Here is a 21803-nt window from a genome sequence, read left to right on the forward strand (position 1 = left end):
AATTCGCCAAGCCTTCATCACTTCCTAAATGAGTTATTTTGTAGAATATATATATATATATATAGTTAATAATTAATTAATGACGTTAATTTTAATTAAAGATTTTATTTTATAGTTCGATTATTGCAAAATTTGCTACTTAAGTTTAATTCCAAACAGAATAATTACCAAACAATTACTGTACAGAGAATTACTTGAATGGGATTTCTCTCGACGGTAATGCCTCATTAGAATTCATTTGGATTTGCCTGTTAGAATGTCAACCTCTTAATGAAGTGATTGCAAGAATTCTTTAATTAACTGAGCCACAGTCGCCCCGGAAGTAATCGTTTTGCTTACGTATGCTTGACCTCATACGTAAGTGTAGCAAACGCAGGTGACTATATATGGTCAACATTTGTGTAATCTCCATCACTTATACTTGTTTTCTTGTCGGAATTCCTTAAATTTATAATTATTTTATTCTAAAATGAAGCATAAATTGATAAGATAAGGTAAGAATTATAGCTAAGTGCATTAATATATAGCCTATATATTAAGATGCTTCGAGTCGATGGCTTCTTATGCGCGTTAGAAATTAAGAAATTTTGCTTTTAATTTATGAATATTTTTAATTTATTTTCTTTAAATAATTTAAATTGAATTTACTTTTATTTATTCGTTTGAAAGTTTTCGATATTTTTGCTCTTTAATCGTGTCGAAAGTTATGATTTTTGTTAATCATCTTGAAAATTTTCCATATTTTTCTTTATAAATCCACTTGAAATTTCGATTTAATTTATTTTTAATCTATTTTAAATGTTTTTTTTTAATTCCTCCCTTTTTTTTCCTGTTAATTATACAACTTTTTAAAGAAAATTTTTATCATAAAATTAGAATTTTTCTTTATAAAATGTATTTTAAACAAGAATTTTACTTAAAATATAATATAAACTTAACATTTTCTCTACTAAAATATCATATTTAGTGAAAAAAATTTATATATATAGGCCTATATTGAATATTGAATGGTGATAGATTTAACAAGCAATTTATCAGATTGTTTTCAATTAAATTCAGTCAATTTAGTAAATTAGTAAAATAAATTAATGACTTGTCATCATCATCATCAATTTATTTTATGTTATTTACGTCGCGATACATTTATCAATGGTTCAACAATAGGTGTATCAGGTACCTACTGTACACGGAAAATATGCGATAATTTTGTAAGAATTATATTAAAAATTACAAATTTTTTATGTCAAATTAATCATTTATATATTATATAATCTACTTGTTGTAAAAATAATTAATTTGCTTCACGGAAATTTAAGATTTAGATGCTTCAAATTACATATGTTTGAGATGTAATGGTGATTGACAAGGAGTGTTTATCATCATTTATCCTTGATAAACCTGTCAAAAATATAAGATACGAAAATAATATCTAAATTAATGCTTATTTAAATAATAACGTGACTCCTGCAGACAATTTCTATACATTTTTATCATTTTATTTTAACTCAATATAGATCTTTATGACAGTTATAAATTTATTTTATGCCTTTTGAAAAATCTGGTATATTTTTTTATACGTTTGGAAAATGTCCGTATTTACGAGAATTGAAAATATTTCGTGATCCCATGCCACGTAGACGGATATCTCGAGAGGGATACTTTACCATAGAATAATTTACTTGGACTTATTCTTTGTGGTCCTATCTCAGTGACGTATGATAAATAAGTCATGACGTCAGTAGAGTAAATCCACAACAAACGACATACTTTATTTTATTTTATTTTTTACTTTTTTATTTTGATGTACGAATAATTCAGTATGATATTATATGTCATGAAAACTCTCTCTAACCTTTACCAAACGGATTCTTGTATGGATATTTTGCTACTGTTCGAAGAAGAAATAAAATTTCATTCAATTTTTATATAAAACTTTTAATATATTTTGCTATTTTTATTTTAAAAAATTAAATTAAAATTTCCTAANATAAAAAAATATGCTGAATCCGCATCATGTTTTTTTTATTACACGGTCTAATGAAACTTTCGAAAAAATTTCTGTAATTCGAATACTTTTTTTGACATTAAATACTATTTTTTTTTATCGAAGTTTTTCACGCAGATTTATATCTTAAATTATTCGCGCTTACTTGCACGTGTAGTATTCACCTTTGAACTTTTAGATTTTTTTTTTTTTTTTTTAACTTTCCCAGCTGTTATGTGCCCCAAGATTTTTACATTTTTTTGGACTCAGTGGACGTTGAAATCTCGAATTGCAAAAATTTTGGGGTTTTTTTTTTTCTGTATGTAAGGGTGTGTATGTGTGTGGGAGGCACGATTTTGTTCTCCCACTTTTGAAGCTTAATAACTCCTGTGCCTTTTGTCTAAAATGTTTGAAATTTTGCAGGGTGGTTCGTGTATTAGAGGGATTGATGCTGTTAAATTTTGGTGGTTAAAGGTCGAGGGGTTAGGAAGATACAAGGGGTCGGACTTCATATAGATTTTATTTGTTATTAACATTTGCAAGTTATTTTTAAAGATTTTAACTCCTTTTCCTTTTTTTTTTATTGATTTAGGTTCCTAATGAAAGCTTCGAAATTTGGATAAAATGAATATTCTTGTTAAATCTTGATGAAGAGAGATAAGAATTCGCCAAGATGACCATGAAATGGGAAAAATTATCACCTGCTGAATTTCAACAATTGCAAGATTATATACAGTGTGAGTGCTTTAAATTAATTAAATAAGTGTTATAATTTTTTTTTTAAATTAGTTAAATTTGCTACTTAAGATGTATGAAAGGAGGATCCTCCAACCTGAGCATCTGTGTGTTGTGTGAAAGGAATCAGAAATTGTTTAAAAAATCTAAGAAATTTTTGTGATAAAATATAAAGTACACAACCTTGAATTCAACATTAACTTTCAACACGAGAAGAATTTCATCTCGAGTTAAATGTAGACCTCATTGATCTGTTGACAATCTGCCGTTCTGAAGCCATGCCCAGGAGTGACTTTGGCAATAGGAAAAAAGATTTATCCAGGAATAATAAAGTTGCCCTTCTACTAAATTCATTTTACTTTTATTTTTACTTTTTTGATAAATATAAAAATACTTCGACTTTATTTTTAAAGTATTAAAATTCTAGTTACTTCAATAGAGATAGATTCGTGATTTTTTAAAGATTATTTTTGATCTTGAACACGTTTCTAAGACTTGAAAGTTACAGAAATTTGACTTGAACATCATTCTCTTAGATATGTAGTAATTATAGAGTTGATTATATTTAAATTAATTATATCTATATGACCTCAGATACGCTTAAAATACACCTGTCAATTATATAACTAATGCCTTCGCTTTGGGGCCTCAAACATGCTTAAATAGGGGAGACCGGGGCAACTTCGGCATGCGGGGCAAGTTTGTCAAGCGCTTTTTTTTAAAAACAAATTAAAAGGAGACTTTGGTTATAGGTTAGGCAGTTGAGTTTTATTGGTGGCTTGTTGAGTGTAGTGTTTTTATTGTTCTCCAACAAGCGTAGTTGAATTATCAAGCAAATTTTCATTTTCGTTCAATTCCATATAATATTTTTTTTCCATTTATATTGAATTGGCAGGTTTTGTTATAATTCCATGATAACGAAAGTTACTTTTCCTGTTAGAAGGATGTAACTTCAACTTATTCACGTGGCCAGATCGTGGCTTGGCATTCTGTTCTCAGGGTTGTACTTAATGTTTCGAAATCATGACTAGCGGGGTAAGATCGGCAACATAAAGCCACATTAGAAGCAAAGGATAAAAATCAAACAGATGATAAATGAAAACATGTTTGCATTTGTTATTCATGTATATATGTCTTTGAACTTGCATTTCGTTGTAATAATATTAAATGGGTGTTGGATTTGTATTTCTTTGTTTTAATAGTGAATTCCAACTTATACATTGTTAATAACATAATTTTATATACGTGCCTATCTTGCCCCATTACTGTTGCCCCTATACCAGGGGCAACTTTAATAAAAATAATTAAAATAATTACAACTTTACAAAAAGAGAGAAGTTGCCGATCTTGCCCCTATACCCGGGGCAACTTCGTCAATTTCTCTCTTCTTGTAAAGTTGTAATTATTTTAATTATTTTTATTTCCAAACTGATTTTAACCAGTTCTATAGTAAGGTAACATTCCAATAGACAATATGCAAAGCTTTTTTTTCAGTTTACAGCAGTATTTATTACACAAAATTTAAGTAAAGCTTAACATGCCGATCTTGCCCCGGTCTCCCCTATATATTTATAAATATATGATTTTGAGGTAGAACAGGCCCATTTAGTCATTTCTTTTTGAACAAATGAAAAGCATAGATTGTTAGAAGTCTTAAAGACTTTATTACTTTTTAATTTTGTAGGGATAGGAACCATTAAAAGCTCTTAACTTTTCTTGGTCCTTCGACGGTCCTGCTTGATCCAGGACTTAGAATCAGGATCTTTTAGATGTCAAAACAGGCCCCTAACTTTACTAATTTAAGCCTCGAGTGTATAAAATAAATTAAACTAAACAGAATTGAATGTTTATGAGACCTCTTCGAAAGGAGCCATTCTTCTGTGATAAGGCCTGCTTGTAATCCTACATCTTAAACAATATTAAATATTATATTATATGCTCTTTACATTAATAAACTTGCATTAAAATGGGCCTCGCAATCAGGATCTTTTAGATGTCAAAACAGGCCCCTAACTTTACTAATTTAAGCCTCGAGTGTATAAAATAAATTAAACTAAACAGAATTGAATGTTTATGAGACCTCTTCGAAAGGAGCCATTCTTCTGTGATAAGGCCTGCTTGTAATCCTACATCTTAAACAATATTAAATATTATATTATATGCTCTTTACATTAATAAACTTGCATTAAAATGGGCCTCGCAATAAATTTAAACCGTCACTACTTTGAATTAGGCCCTATTACAAATTTATCAATTTTCTAATTTAAATTTTCTTTTTATTATTTTATAATTAAACGCATTCAATCGTAATTTTTCTTTTAAATTATTATTAATTTTTAAATTTTTCTCGTTTAGATTCGTCTAAGAAATTAAGCGATGTTTTAGACGAATTTAAAGAAAATTCTACTTTCTCCAAATATAATCCTGAAGGAGTAAGTAAATTATTATTTTTATTTATTAATTTTTTAAAATATTTTAAATTAATTTTAATCTTTTAAAATGATAAAAGTTAGAACAAAATAAAGTTTTAATACAGTTAAGTTTACAGTTTCAAGCTTTATATTTGATGTTAGTAAGGCTATATATAAGTATATATTTTTAAAGCCTTAATTTGAGGTTTATAGATTTAATATTTTTAACAGGATATCGATTATGAGGGCTTCCAAAAGTTTATGGATACATATCTGGAGATTGAAACTCCTAAAGATCTAGTAAAGCATTTGTTTCTGTCTTTTGTTAAGAAGTCATCTCAAACGGTTGATGGTAAGCTTCTCAAGGTAAGTTAAAGTGAAGAATTATTGCGAATTGATAAAAATAAAGTCATTTAACTTATCGGAAAATCAATCATTTATGATAATTTAATATATTCGAAACCTATTCACGTTGTTCGATTTTCGAAAATCGTTGGCTTAACCGCATACAAGTCGGGATGTTTTGTAATATATCTCTATATCCACTCGAGCGACTTTAATTAAATTTTAAATTTAAATTGAGAATTTAATCAGTAAATCTTTTGCAATTTTTTATCTTAAAATTACTTACCGTTTAGGATTTATAAGCGATTGTTTATTACACAAAAACTAAGAAATTTATTGAAGTTTAAGTTAGATATTCTTATAAAGGATAAAATTATTAATATTTTTGTTAATTTTCACGAATCTAACTTAATCGGTTCGGAAATTATGCGGTTTTGAATATTTCTATTCTTTTTACTTCGTATCAATCACACAGAATAGAATAGTATATATTTTTATTATTTTTTTTTTTATAAGCCAAATCCAATTTCTTTCAATGCTTNGTAACATTCCAATAGACAATATGCAAAGCTTTTTTTTCAGTTTACAGCAGTATTTATTACACAAAATTTAAGTAAAGCTTAACATGCCGATCTTGCCCCGGTCTCCCCTATATATTTATAAATATATGATTTTGAGGTAGAACAGGCCCATTTAGTCATTTCTTTTTGAACAAATGAAAAGCATAGATTGTTAGAAGTCTTAAAGACTTTATTACTTTTTAATTTTGTAGGGATAGGAACCATTAAAAGCTCTTAACTTTTCTTGGTCCTTCGACGGTCCTGCTTGATCCAGGACTTAGAATCAGGATCTTTTAGATGTCAAAACAGGCCCCTAACTTTACTAATTTAAGCCTCGAGTGTATAAAATAAATTAAACTAAACAGAATTGAATGTTTATGAGACCTCTTCGAAAGGAGCCATTCTTCTGTGATAAGGCCTGCTTGTAATCCTACATCTTAAACAATATTAAATATTATATTATATGCTCTTTACATTAATAAACTTGCATTAAAATGGGCCTCGCAATAAATTTAAACCGTCACTACTTTGAATTAGGCCCTATTACAAATTTATCAATTTTCTAATTTAAATTTTCTTTTTATTATTTTATAATTAAACGCATTCAATCGTAATTTTTCTTTTAAATTATTATTAATTTTTAAATTTTTCTCGTTTAGATTCGTCTAAGAAATTAAGCGATGTTTTAGACGAATTTAAAGAAAATTCTACTTTCTCCAAATATAATCCTGAAGGAGTAAGTAAATTATTATTTTTATTTATTAATTTTTTAAAATATTTTAAATTAATTTTAATCTTTTAAAATGATAAAAGTTAGAACAAAATAAAGTTTTAATACAGTTAAGTTTACAGTTTCAAGCTTTATATTTGATGTTAGTAAGGCTATATATAAGTATATATTTTTAAAGCCTTAATTTGAGGTTTATAGATTTAATATTTTTAACAGGATATCGATTATGAGGGCTTCCAAAAGTTTATGGATACATATCTGGAGATTGAAACTCCTAAAGATCTAGTAAAGCATTTGTTTCTGTCTTTTGTTAAGAAGTCATCTCAAACGGTTGATGGTAAGCTTCTCAAGGTAAGTTAAAGTGAAGAATTATTGCGAATTGATAAAAATAAAGTCATTTAACTTATCGGAAAATCAATCATTTATGATAATTTAATATATTCGAAACCTATTCACGTTGTTCGATTTTCGAAAATCGTTGGCTTAACCGCATACAAGTCGGGATGTTTTGTAATATATCTCTATATCCACTCGAGCGACTTTAATTAAATTTTAAATTTAAATTAAGAATTTAATCAGTAAATCTTTTGCAATTTTTTATCTTAAAATTACTTACCGTTTAGGATTTATAAGCGATTGTTTATTACACAAAAACTAAGAAATTTATTGAAGTTTAAGTTAGATATTCTTATAAAGGATAAAATTATTAATATTTTTGTTAATTTTCACGAATCTAACTTAATCGGTTCGGAAATTATGCGGTTTTGAATATTTCTATTCTTTTTACTTCGTATCAATCACACAGAATAGAATAGTATATATTTTTATTATTTTTTTTTTATAAGCCAAATCCAATTTCTTTCAATGCTTTAATATTGTATTCTTTGGAGTTTCGTGTGTACAAAACTGTCATAACAGATAATAATAAATTGTCCTAAAGTACACTCACGCATGGAAAAACTGAATAGAACATTGTAAATATCCGCTGTTGACAGACAGACAGTATTACCTCATATCCCATATTTTGTCGGCTTAAGAGAAGCGACAACCAGGAGAAGAGTCTATCAGCACAACAGAACGCAATTATCACGTACCTTTGGTGGTATTTATGTCGGTCTCTGAGGTAATGGCACTTGCAGGAGATGTTGGTTTACAGTTCCATTAGTTGGCTTGTCTGCCAATGGACAGAGTGGTTTGTCATTACATCCTCTATGCCATCGTCCTTCTGAGTATCGTGTTTGGGGACGTTCACATTAAATCAGAAAGAATTCTCTTCTCATCTTCCTGTACCTCTGTCCTAACTAAATTTACCTCCATTCATTCCTCTTTCGTAATTACCATGCTTTAATGGGTCGATACGAATGTAGTTACGTGTAAATGATAAGTGCAGTTACGTACGCTAAACACTAATGTATATACGAGCCACGTAATAAAGTTCTATAAAACGTGCAAGTTAACTATAATTTGGGACATTGGATTATCGATCGTTTTCGGGGGTTTGGGTAGTGATTTTAATGAAAAAAAAAAAAAATGCTATAGATTAAGTGCCGAAATTTCAACTTTGACCTTTCGTTTAAGGATTAAACCACATTTCTATTTTCTCTTCCTCCATTTTGCTAAATATCTGTTGTCATTTTCTACCGATATCGCTAAAGTGCACTGACCTTTTCCTTGTTAAGAATATGATAGCTCAGCATATCTTTCGCTATTATTTTCTCTTTTTTTTTTGTTTCCTCCCCTTTACCTTCTACTAAAATACAGTTTAAATTTGATATATTCTTTACCGTTAAACCTTATAGCCTATCAGTTAACCACTTTTTTTTTTTTGTTTTAATTATATTCGGTACCTAAATCAATACAAATGAATTTAATTTTTTTTTTTTTGGCTTCTCTATTCTTAAATTAAAGGTATTTAACTTTAAAATTCTTTAATGCGGCTCTTTAACAATGAGATTTATCACAAAGCAGATGGCTGCTGTAACATCGACGACCGCTTGCGCTCCTATAACTTCTCACAAATGCGGTTCATTACCTGAACTGAACAAAGAAGGACACGAAAGGAAAGAAGAAAAATCTGCTACATTAGCTGAAAAACTTCATGGACTAACAGAAAAACTTCACAGCCTCGGACAACATAAAACAGATAACGATAATAATCTAAGAAATCGAACAGGTAGAGAGAGACTTTCTCCTCATTCTCCTCTTCCTTAATTTCATTTCTTTTTAAAATGTATCAAAAATAAACCTTGATTTCTTCACAGATAGCGCATCCGTACATCCTATAGTAACTGTAACACAAAACTACGATCAGAAATCGACTGATTCTTCACCAAGTCAAGCATCAAGGAATTCATCTAGAAAATCCAACAGCTCTCTTCTAGTTCATAATGGTAATTTAAACTACATTATATACATTTAAAATATAGAAATATAAGCATTTCTTTTCTTTACTAACTCGTTTAACAACCATTATATTTATTTCGAGACATTAAAAAAGCCATACTAAACTGTACACTTGTATTGTACGTAACTACGATACAACACAGTTAATTATCAATTATTTTAAGAATCCTATTATCTCTTTTAGTATCTTAGAGATTTATTTATTTTTTATGTAGTAATAAAAGCAAGAAGATAACGAGGAACATGTAACATATAAAGATTCTCTTTGATTCTCTCTCTAATAAAGTATTGTAGGAGAAGAGTCGAGGAAATCAATAATGATGTGGAGAAATAACAAACAATGAACTTAAAAAAAAGATTCTTTCTTAAACCTTTCCTTAAACTATTTCAATTAATTTAAAAGAATTTTGTTTTTTTTTAAGAAAAGAACATTTAAAAGTATATTTTATTAACGTTATAAGAGTTTAAAAAAATGATCTTTCCAGTTTTAATGAAGTTTGCAGTTTTATTTTGATTTTTTTCCCTTTTAAAATGTAATTAAATTTAATTTTTAATGTTTTTCTTGTTAATTACTTCTTGAAATTAATTTTAAAAAATCTCTTTTGCTAATTTGGAGCTATAAAAGTCAAGTCAATGCATTCTAATTGCTTGAGAAGTGAAATTCTCGAAGATTTAATGAAATTATTTCATTTTATAAGTATTTTGTTTTAAAAAAATTCTATATTTTTTAGCTCAAAATTTGTATAGGGATGTACGTTTGAGCCCTAAAATTAACCTTAAAGTTTCTAGTTTTTTTTTTTTTTTAATATGAAATTGTGATGTTATTTACTGATGAACAAACACGCAGATTATTATTATTCTAGTGGAAATTAAACCATTAAGAAAGACTAGTAGCCATTTGGATATCCACACACTCACAGTACCTCTGAAGGATATCATCTGCTATCTTTCTTTAATGGAAGCTGGAAGACCTGAGGATAAATTAGAATGTAAGAAATTCGAATTTTTCCTATTTTTTCTACGCTATTATCCAATTTTATTGACATTTGTTTCATTGATATGGCATAATTGCAGCTTTTAAAATTCTTATTCTTTCTGTAATTACAGTTGTATTTCGTCTTTACGATACCGATGGGAATGGTTACTTAGATAGCAACGTACGTACTAGAATGATTTTTTTTCATTTTTTATAATAAAAAATGAGTAATTTTTTTATAAGATCTTATTCTAATTTAGGAAATGGATTGCATAGTTAATCAGATGATGACTGTGGCTGAGTATCTTGGCTGGGACGTCTCCGAGTTGAAACCTGTGCGTATTATACAACGAAGAGTCATTTGGCGTGGAAAAAAATCATTTAACTCTTAATTTAATTGAGTAAAATAACTTTCTGGACTTTTCTTAGATACTTAAAGACATGATGGTCGAGATTGATTACGATGCTGATGGTAAAGTCTCGTTAGAAGAATGGAAACGTGGAGGGATGACCACAATACCACTCTTGGTTCTCTTAGGTTTAGACTCGGTTAGTTCAGTTTCTAATCTATAAAAACCATTAAAATAACTTTATATTTAATCTAAAATATGTCTTAGAATGTTAAAGATGATGGAAATCACGTCTGGAGATTGAAACATTTTAACAGACCCGCCTATTGCAATCTCTGTCTCAATATGTTGGTGGGTCTTGGTAAAAAGGGATTGTGCTGTGTCTGTAAGTATTATTTAAATAATTATCTGTACTTAAAATGATTAATGGTAACTGTTTTGGTTATGTTGAACAGTTTGCAAGTACACTGTTCACGAAAGATGTGTACAGAGAGCACCCGCTTCTTGCATCAGTACTTATGTCAAGTCGAAGAAAACATCTCAGGTAATTTTATATGTTAATTAGTTTATTATTATTATTATTATTAAAATTAATTTAAAATTGATAAATTTAAATTTGTTCTGTGGGTGGTCTTCTTGAAGGTTTTTATGTCCTTGGTTGTTTGTAATTTATCTTATACGTGCTCCCATTCATCCTGTAATGAAATTCTACCGAAATATTTTATAGTTTCAGAACAATTTCATTGGAAATTTGGTTAAAAAAAAGAATTTCGTCTATGTACTTTGAAAAGCATTAAAAATACAGTAAAATTTTTAAAGTAAAACATGGTAAGTGGATAAAAGTGGTTAAAGAATCGAAGCACGACGTTAAATTATTTTAAAAAATTTAATGCAAATGAATTCTTTTACTTCCATTTTTCATATTCATGAGCAAAACTATAAAACTAGAATATGCTAATGATGTGACACTAAAATCTGTTGTCGCAGTATCCGAAATATCTACATCAATTCCTCGAAAAGATCACAAAGAAGTTTTAACACTCGAAGGACTTCAAATATTTGAATTTGTTGAAGAATTTGCGCAGTTGAATGTCTTTACATAATTTAAAACCAGCTATAATGAAAAAGTACAGTCGAACCTCGATATAGCTTCATCCTCTTAAAGCATCAATAAATACTTTCCTGTAAATAGAGAACCCTTCTGTACAGAACATAAAACAGCGAGGGGACGAGGTCCTGTTACCTTTGTAAATAAATAAATTACTGCATCCGTTTTATGTTGGCACAACTACTGTTCTATGCTGGCTCAACCGCATCCGTTCTATGCTGGCTCAACCGCATCTGTTCTATTCTGGCTCAACCGAATCTGTTCTATGCTGGCTCAACCGCATCTGTTCTATGCTGGCACAACTATATTTGTCATATCTCTTATATTAAAATAAAAATATTTGTGTATGCCGTTACAATTGCATCCATAATATCAGAATGACACGACATAACTTTTTTTTTTTATTCAACATTTTTTTCCTCTTGAACATGCAAATTCTATCACGTCGATGGAGTATTAGTCAAAAGCAGTTATTAGCAATTCAGACGTGTCTAGAAGAGTGCTAAAGTCCTTCGAAATTTATAATTAATTATTGTAATTGGCTGACAAACTAGCTTANCCGTTACAATTGCATCCATAATATCAGAATGACACGACATAACTTTTTTTTTTTATTCAACATTTTTTTCCTCTTGAACATGCAAATTCTATCACGTCGATGGAGTATTAGTCAAAAGCAGTTATTAGCAATTCAGACGTGTCTAGAAGAGTGCTAAGTCCTTCGAAATTTATAATTAATTATTGTAATTGGCTGACAAACTAGCTTAAATTCCTCTTAGATTGTCACACGCGAAGGTTGTTGATTTACAAGCAAACGTGACAAAGTTTGTTGATTATTTCTTGTAAATTCTATCCTTTATCCCGGTTTTAAAATTTTAATTTAAGACGTCGTTAAATCTTTTAATGGTTTCCTTTCAGTTAATTTAATAGACGAGTTTTGAATATTTTAAAATGTTGAACAGGTTTCGAAATTTGTTTTAGAAGATTTTCTTGAAATTAATAATTTGTTCCATTTAAAAATTAAAAATATAATTATGCTAATGATTTTCCTATTTGTTTTAATTCTATTAATTCATCGTTAAATCGAATTCTAAAGCTGTATGCAAATTAAAGTTAATGGAGTTCTGTTTAAAATCGCCTTAATCATATTTAAATATATGTTCATAATAATTAAAGGAAATGCTTGTAATTATCTTCGCCTTAATAAATTTAAATTGTCCTTATCGTGCATAAAAGTTAAATTTAAGCGATTTAATTTTAAAAAAATCCAAACTTTGAAAGCTAAAATATACAGGAATTTATTTATTTATTTTTTACTCTTCCCTTCTTGTGGGCACTAATAAGGCCTTTTAATCATATCAATTACGAGTCTGGCCAGGCCCATAATGAGGTGGCTGAAGCCCGACATATCCGGGGCAGACAACCACCGAAAAATTCATGGATTTTTCGACCTCCCAAATTTAAATTCTGGTCCTCCAGAATGGTAGGTCAACTTGAGGTTATTACTAGCAACGTAAATTACTACAATAGAAATTCGTTAATTCGGCTTTCGAAAAGCCAACACCACTCTAGTTCAGAGATGCCGTATTAACGAACTCTTACTGTGCATCTAGAACATTAAATACACTATATTTAGCGTATATCTATACCCTATAAACAAAATATCTGTTTATAACTATCCTAAGTTATATATATACAATCTAAATCTAAACTCTACGCCAAATAAATCTAGAGACTTATTTAATAATATAACCTCAAAATGAACCATTAATGGATATAATATAAACTACAATTTTAAAATTAAAAAAAAATTATTCTAGAAACATAGGTAGTCCTCTGTTATATGTGAGAAAAAAAATCAGAAATTTAAACGATTTAAAAGACGATTGGTCGATGAAGGCGGAGTTAAGCGAATCTCCTCCCATTTTTTACTCTCTTAACCAATCGTTGCTTAGATATTTAAATTTCAAATAATTTTTAAAAGATATTTATTCATGAGCGGCCTATATTTAATTTTACGTAATTTTTTCTTCTATTATTAAAACCCAATTTTATAAATGATTAGAATACAATATTTACCCTCCACTAATACTTAATACTATATATAATTCTTATTATTTGGATACTTCGGTTTAGCGCCATAGTCGATTTAGTGCCACTTTTAGAAGCGAGCAGTTAGTGGCGCTAAATCGAGGTCCAATTGTATATTATTATATTAATAATATATACTGTAAATGTGTAATGTATATTATTATGGAGTTTCACGTTACAACATCTTATATAAGACTTTAATACCAGAACTATGTAGACAAACAATAGCAATGTCAGAGCAATAAGTATCAATAACGGAAGAGAGAGCAAATAACATGGAGAATTTGTTATTTATAGGTTTAATCTGTTATTATTTTATTGCTTATGTAATCTGCATTATATATGTCTGTCTGGTTACATAATTGTTTGGTTACGCAGTTGTTACTTGTTATATTCTCCTTTATAAGTTACAAAACCTTATAAATTATTTGATATAATCAGAAGTAAGTTCAGGTAGAGGGGTCAGCAGGGCCCCCCTGAGCCAAAGAAAGAATATGGAAAAAATAATTTTATAAAGGTTCGTTTGATTAGTAAAAATTTTTATTTTATTCATGTATATTTTTTTTATAGATTTCAAGAGGTTTGAGGTTCCAAGAGGGGTTAGTAGGTCCTACGAGAGGGGTGCAACCAGGCCCACGAGCTATAGGGGGCCCATTTTGAGAGGAAAAATTCAAAAATTATGTTTTCTGATTATTTTTTCCAAATAATGAACTAACTTTGCCATGGACTAATGTTTATACTAGATTATTTTTCTATTTCAACATTTGTTTCTTGTATAATCAGCATGGGATCCCAAAATGGTATTTGCACCGACAGCTCTCCATTCTCTTGGGAGGCGTTGGGGGCGAGGTTCCACGAGGAGTAATGGTATATGAGGGGTGAAGCCCCTTCTCTTATTCAAGATAAGAGAAAGAGGGGAGATGAGTCCAAAACCCTGGCTAGGTGACCTATCTCCTCTCCCCCCTCTCTCTCTCTCTCAAGGCCTCTTGAAAAACATATTTTACACCCTAAATACATTTTACAAATTAAAATTCCGCATTTAATTTTAACTTTAATTTATATTTTTTGTGCGTTACCTTATTAAATAAGATTATAATTATCGTGATACAAGCCTGTTAATCCGATAACGTGACTCTACAAGAAGACGATCTTCTCGTAGAATCAACTAAATTCTGAAGGCGAATCTACAGTGTTAGTGGCTAACCTTTGAACAGGAATCTCTTAAAACTATCCAACTTACAAGGTGACATCTTAAATTTCAAAAACTGTGATTTACTAAGATACAAATAGTCCGCGCGAGATTATTTGGCATCGAATTCGAAACGTGCAAGAAATCGAACCACGAACGTGATCCATACTCCAGATACGTTAGAAGCAGCTGTCGAATGCCATGAATTTTGTATGAGGAATGCCCAAAAATTGCCCTCATCACTTTGTACTCTTTTATTTTTTAAAGGTTGCCACTTGTCTGCCAGCAATTCTTCACAATGCCTACTTTATCTAGCTCTTATGTTCCACGTTTCTAATTTTTTTATTTTTTTTTTATTTTCAATAACGACTTTTGCCAGTCTACTAACAATCACGTCCAGTTCGGACTACAGTTGACCTGATAACTTCAATCATATCGATCATATAAGGGTCGAGCATCGGTAGCTTGTGTGGTGTATGTGGATCTCATTCTAATGATACGAATCGAGTTACTTCGCTGAAACCTCTCGAGCATTGTTAGCATTTTGATGGAGTAAATTGTTAAAACAATCACGATTCTTCTTTGTTACATTATTACTAACAATAAAATTGTTTTTTTTTATTTTTTACATTAATTATACGCCTAGAAATTACAAAGTGCCGATTTTTCGCGACGTCAATTTGTAGATTCTTTTTAAGAATTACAGGAATATTAATGAGGAATTTAAGAATTATTGTTTTAATGTATTAAAATATATCTTTTACTAATATAATAATACATTTTTATATTTGATACACGTGATATTTACACATTACAAACAGTAGAAGTGAATGAATAATATTTATGCTATCGTTTATGGAGTAGATCGATAAGTTAAAGTTTTTTGTCGTGAATGCTAACTGACAGATGATTTTTCTTGTGCAGTTCTTCTTATTGCGACCACATTTTTTTTTTTTTTTAATTTTACCTCTACCATCTTTATATTAATCATATTTTTTCGTAGAATAATTCATTCTTTGATCTCGAAATTAGAGTTTAAAAACTCTAAAAGCATGCACTTCTCTACAAGTTTATCCTTCTTCTTATGCCTTGAAACCTTTCTTACGTTTATCAGTTTGTTTTCTTGGGATGTTTACTTAATTGTATTTTATATTATGTGGGTGTAACTTAATAAAATTGCTGACTTTTCTACTCCAAATGGACTTATGACTAGACGATAGTTGCATTACCAATTTCTTGATTTATCAGTCTGGTTAAAAGGAAGAGAAACGAATTTGATAAGATTTTATCTAAAAGAACAAAATAAAAATTCAATTAAGAAGAAAACAAACTGCAAAATTTCTTCTTATTATTATTTTATTCTTATATTTTTAACCTGTTCTTACCATCAGGGGCTAATGGTAAATGATGGAGTCGTAAATATGGATATTATTTTAACTGTTTTCTAGATAATTATAACGTTGTTGAGAAATCTGTAAATTGTTATTTTATCGATTACTTTACGAACATTAAAGATATTGAATTAAGTATAATTTATTTTATATTTAAGGATTTTTAAAATATATATATATTTTAATATATTAATGAATTCATTACATTAACTTTCTTATCGTTAATTTTGTGTAAAAATAATTGGTAATTAAGGTATCTTTAAGGTTATTGTATGAAAATCTTTTCTAAAAATCTCTCTTTTAATATAAAAAAGGGAGGTTTATGTAAGTTATGTACATAATTTTTGGCGAGTTATCAACAAAATTCATATCTAAGAAAGTATCCATAAAGTCGATAAGTAATTTTTTTTTTTTTTTTTTTTCTTGTACGATTCATTCGCGTTCATATACACCACTGATATCCAATAGAACTATTTTAAACANAATTCGCCAAGCCTTCATCACTTCCTAAATGAGTTATTTTGTAGAATATATATATATATATATAGTTAATAATTAATTAATGACGTTAATTTTAATTAAAGATTTTATTTTATAGTTCGATTATTGCAAAATTTGCTACTTAAGTTTAATTCCAAACAGAATAATTACCAAACAATTACTGTACAGAGAATTACTTGAATGGGATTTCTCTCGACGGTAATGCCTCATTAGAATTCATTTGGATTTGCCTGTTAGAATGTCAACCTCTTAATGAAGTGATTGCAAGAATTCTTTAATTAACTGAGCCACAGTCGCCCCGGAAGTAATCGTTTTGCTTACGTATGCTTGACCTCATACGTAAGTGTAGCAAACGCAGGTGACTATATATGGTCAACATTTGTGTAATCTCCATCACTTATACTTGTTTTCTTGTCGGAATTCCTTAAATTTATAATTATTTTATTCTAAAATGAAGCATAAATTGATAAGATAAGGTAAGAATTATAGCTAAGTGCATTAATATATAGCCTATATATTAAGATGCTTCGAGTCGATGGCTTCTTATGCGCGTTAGAAATTAAGAAATTTTGCTTTTAATTTATGAATATTTTTAATTTATTTTCTTTAAATAATTTAAAATTTTATTTAATTCTAACTGAAATTTATATAAAATTTAATTATATTTAAGAACAAAAATATACCATTTAATAGTAATTTAGTGAGGTAAGATCGTTTACAAAAGTCAACCCAATTATTTTTCAGACTTTAACTCACCATTGGACAGAAGGTAACTGTACAGGGAAGTGTAGCAAATGTAGAAAGCCAATCAAGTCTTACAATGGGATTACTGGTCTCCATTGTCGATGGTGTCAAATGACAGTAAACGAATTTATTTTTGTCTTAAGTAATAAAAATAAAATCCTTAATTTTAATAAGAAATTCATTTTATTTTTTTAAGCTTCACAACCATTGTGCCTCTCAAGTAAAACCAGAATGTACGCTAGGACAACATAGGGATCATTTACTATCTCCGACTTGTATCTGTCCCATTGTTCTGGTGAGTTTAGTAACCTTATTTTAATTAAAAGATATTCATTAATGCATTTATAAAATCCGTAGAAAATTGGAATAATTTAAGCAGAATTTCTTTCTCTTCAATTCGAGCGTGATGATATGAAAATTAGCTTTAACAGCACCATGTATTTTTCGCACGTCAATTGATTTCCTGAGGGTTTACACTTTCTATGTAACTAGTAAAGCGTGAAAGACTTTCACGTATACCGAATTGGGAATTCCCTCCCAGCTACAGGCTTAAAAAATTTTACTTTTTTTTTAAGAGAAAAAAAAATGATTTTAAATAATTATTTTAATGATATTTTCGTTAATTTCTTCACAGGAAAGGCAAAGAAGCGTTACTAACAACCAGAAAAAGAACCTTTCTAGAACTGACTCGAACATGGTTGGAGGCGATAATAATCAATCGGTTAGTGTAAAATTTTTAACTGAAAAATTTAGAAAAAAAATATATTAATTTTTATATAAAAATTCCAAATAAATTACGAACAATTATTTACTCTGACATTGTCACAATTTTAATCGTATTTTTCATTTATTTAATTTAAAATATATGCTCTCCACCTCAAATTATTAGTGTCTTGCCCCTGTATATCATACTTTCCTGCTAGCGATAGAGTCGTGCTAGTCATCTATCTAACTCCTTTCGGGGGAGAATCGTGGTTTCTTGTCCCTCAGCTGGTCTCAATTTTCATTTATCTCACTCCATTCTTGAGATTAAGGAAAAACAGACAGACTGACGACAGTGGGAATTTATAAGACTACAATTTTTTTTCATATTGCAGCTCAATAAAGTTTAAGCTTCTATAAGACGAAGAATAATGTTATTCAAGTCACGGAGGTAGTGAGAATTAACTTTAACTATTTGTCAACTATTGACACTCATCCCTTTTATCCTTGAGAATCAGTTGTCTTACTCGTTTTCTATCCTAAGATTAGAGACTCACACTGTCTTAATGAGATATCAACCGGCTGAAGATTATAGTGACATCTTCTATACCCTTCTCCATCTCTACACCTTCCAGTACTTTCAGAAATTGTTGATGCTGGATTGTTCTTCTTAAAGTATTTTTTATTGTTCTTTGAAGTAGTCACAACTATCCAGCTTATATATAACAATTTTTATGGGAGACAACAGAATCAGGTGATGCTCTAAGTGATTTTTCTATACGTTTTCTAAGGGATTAAAGGCTTACATTTTGATTATTTTCCGAAAATATTGTTGGAATTGTAAAGAATATTAAGCTCTGCAGTGTTTAGTTATGATTTCTAATGGGTTATTTCCTTAATTTAAGACTCTTTTGCCTTATTTTTTACCGTAAACTGTTTAGGGAACAGCGTGTCTACTGGTGGTTCCTTGTTAATATTATTAAGAACTTACCAAAATTAAACTGTTAAGCTTGATTCTTCCTCTATTTTAGTCACGACACGATCTCTTTGGCTGCATGACATATTAGTTTAATCCCCTTTTCTCCGTTATATAATCATTAATGGCAGGAACTTCGCTGTGTAATCTATGTGTGAACTGTAGCATGATAAGAAGGTGAGAGGGAACAAATGAACCGAAACCAACCTTCGTCCTCTGGAAATTCATGAGATTATATGAGTTAAATGCGAAAATTTTCGGGATTAAACTGAAATTATCATTGATAGAGCATTTAAAACAGGAGCCCCATTATGGCCCATCAAACTTGAACTACTATTTTGACTAATTCCAATTTTTCCCTCCAAGAACTAACCTAGATGATAGCATGGAGAAAAGTAATAATAGCGACCTCTTATTATAACTTGAAAAAGGCCGGATTTAAAAGAAATTTACACGTAGGGGTCTTGTGTTACGAGGGCCTTCAGGGTTTTAAATTGGTAGAAGGGCCTTCAGCTCTTCTAAGGAATCTAAAAGGAGGAGCCACATCAATTCTAAATAAAGTTGAATTAAAGTAAAATTTCGTTAATAATAAGTCAAAAAGGTAGAAAATATCATTACTTTTCACTTAAGAAGATAATTTAATTATTATTTCGCTCTAGAAAACAAAGGTTAAAGCACTTCTCTTAGAGTACAACTCAGTAAAAATTCAATAATAATATCATTCTAATGATGATAATAATAATAATAATTTAGAAAATAAAAAAAAATGGAAGGAAAATCTCAATTTAAAAACGAAGAAAAAATAGAATAAAATTGGTAAGATTTTCAATAAAATAAACTAAACATAATAAAAAAGAAAATTAAATTTCCTCGCATCTTAGTTTCAATTTCGAATCTTTTTCGTTTCACTTTGAAAAATTCCCTATTCAATAAATAACGTGGACTGTCGACTTCTCTTGTTCTTCTCTAAAATAAAAAAATATAAAAAAAATAAGGAAATAAAAGAATAAAATATCATTTTGTGCCAATCTTTCGTGGAGTTCAACTTACTTTTATTTATTTATTACAGATGTCAGCCATGTCTTTCCAGATAACTCCTTTGGCTGGTACACACCCTCTCTTAATTCTGATCAATCCTAAGAGTGGAGGAAGACAGGGAATGAGGTAAATTATATAAAAACCTATCATCTCGACCAATTGTATCTTCTCTTGTCACAGGACAAGTAGCAGGAAATACGTCGTGCGCGCGTTAAAATACGTCCTCCTTTAACCTTCTACTAAAGAAAATTAACTTTTCTATTTTCTCCTTTATTTCTTTTTGTTTTCTCTTATTCTAGAATATTAAGAAAATTCCAATATTTGTTAAATCCAAGACAAGTCTACAATATTGCTAAGGGTGGACCGATGCAAGGGTATGTTTTTTATTTTTTTATATATAGATTTATCCTTATAAAATGCAGTTTAAAAGTTTAAAAAAATGTTAGAATTTATTTAATATTTTGATTTTTAAGTACTTTTATTAGGTTATTTATGTAAATAGCGGTTTAATTAGCACGCGACACGATGCGACACGATGCGAAAATGGATGCCGATAAATATCACGTTTCATTGTCAAATTTTTTAATAATTCAAAAAAAAAAAACTATATTATTGTGGTAAGTTTATAACTGACTGTAACGGACTAATATCATAATTTTTCTGATTAATTTTTAATAAAAACATTTAAAATTCTAATAATTTTGTAGCGGCGCGCGCGTTGGTGTAACGACTCCTATATTTTTGCTATAAAAAATGTAATAAAATATTTTAATTAAAATTAATTTATATATATAAATATAATACTTTTAAACTTTATCTTATATTAATATATTTATTTATTTATTCATCTACAATAAAAAATATTTACATTTTTAATGTAATAAAATAAACTCTCAAGTTAGCTTCGCTTCGCGTCGCGATTGTCGCTACCTCGACGCGAATCTTATACAAAAGCGCATATTCTCAAAAATTTAATAGAAAAAAAACGAATTAACATTTAAAATCTATAAAATAATCAAATAATATAATTTAATTTATTTATTAAAAGATAAAATAATAGTTTAATATTGTGGAAGCTCTTAAAGAGTCGCGTAATATAGTGCGAGCGCGACGCGATGTTATTACAAAGATCAATCATTAATTATATAATTATTGTTAAATTTATAAACTAATTAAAATATACAATAACTTTAGAATATTTCTAAGTCTAACTTAAGGCTATTTAATTAGAAATATGTTTAAATATATTTATTTAATGTAACGTGCGACTCGTCATGCAAGTAAAATTGTTGGAATGCTCGAAATTTCTATTTAAAATATAATTTTCTACTTAAAATAAAGTAATTAATATAATTAAGAATTCTTTTCAAACATTGTTACAGCTTAAATATATTAAAATCTTAATTTTATAAGGAAAAGTATACGTAAATCGTTATATAATGCGCAGTCTTATCGAAAGAATTCATCGTGTTTAATTAATAAAAATTTAATTATTTTATTTAATATATATATATATATATGTTGGTTGGAGAAGTGNTTTTTTTTTAAATTAAAATATAATTTTAAGAA

The 21803-nt window shown here is 28.9% G+C and overlaps 1 protein-coding gene across 1 annotated transcript in view; it reads left to right on the forward strand.

Annotated features, from left to right (window-relative positions):
* LOC111618241 (diacylglycerol kinase 1-like) overlaps positions 1 to 21803 on the forward strand; it is a 61591-nt gene that overhangs the window by 31590 nt on the left and 8198 nt on the right. The window contains exons 2-18 of the mRNA XM_023359727.1: positions 2577 to 2721; positions 5075 to 5151; positions 5362 to 5475; positions 7084 to 7116; positions 8734 to 8938; positions 9027 to 9155; positions 10032 to 10157; positions 10276 to 10325; positions 10405 to 10479; positions 10574 to 10693; positions 10762 to 10879; positions 10950 to 11038; positions 17519 to 17635; positions 17715 to 17813; positions 18153 to 18239; positions 20266 to 20360; positions 20534 to 20608. Of these exons, the coding sequence (XP_023215495.1) occupies positions 2658 to 2721; positions 5075 to 5151; positions 5362 to 5475; positions 7084 to 7116; positions 8734 to 8938; positions 9027 to 9155; positions 10032 to 10157; positions 10276 to 10325; positions 10405 to 10479; positions 10574 to 10693; positions 10762 to 10879; positions 10950 to 11038; positions 17519 to 17635; positions 17715 to 17813; positions 18153 to 18239; positions 20266 to 20360; positions 20534 to 20608 (1673 nt within the window). The 5' untranslated portion in view covers positions 2577 to 2657. The remainder of the gene's footprint in view (positions 1 to 2576; positions 2722 to 5074; positions 5152 to 5361; positions 5476 to 7083; positions 7117 to 8733; positions 8939 to 9026; positions 9156 to 10031; positions 10158 to 10275; positions 10326 to 10404; positions 10480 to 10573; positions 10694 to 10761; positions 10880 to 10949; positions 11039 to 17518; positions 17636 to 17714; positions 17814 to 18152; positions 18240 to 20265; positions 20361 to 20533; positions 20609 to 21803) is intronic.

The sequence above is a fragment of the Centruroides sculpturatus genome, unplaced genomic scaffold, assembly GCF_000671375.1.
Source record: "Centruroides sculpturatus isolate CEXI.00-Female unplaced genomic scaffold, Cexi_2.0 scaffold69, whole genome shotgun sequence".
In the NCBI taxonomy this organism is placed as follows: domain Eukaryota; kingdom Metazoa; phylum Arthropoda; class Arachnida; order Scorpiones; family Buthidae; genus Centruroides; species Centruroides sculpturatus.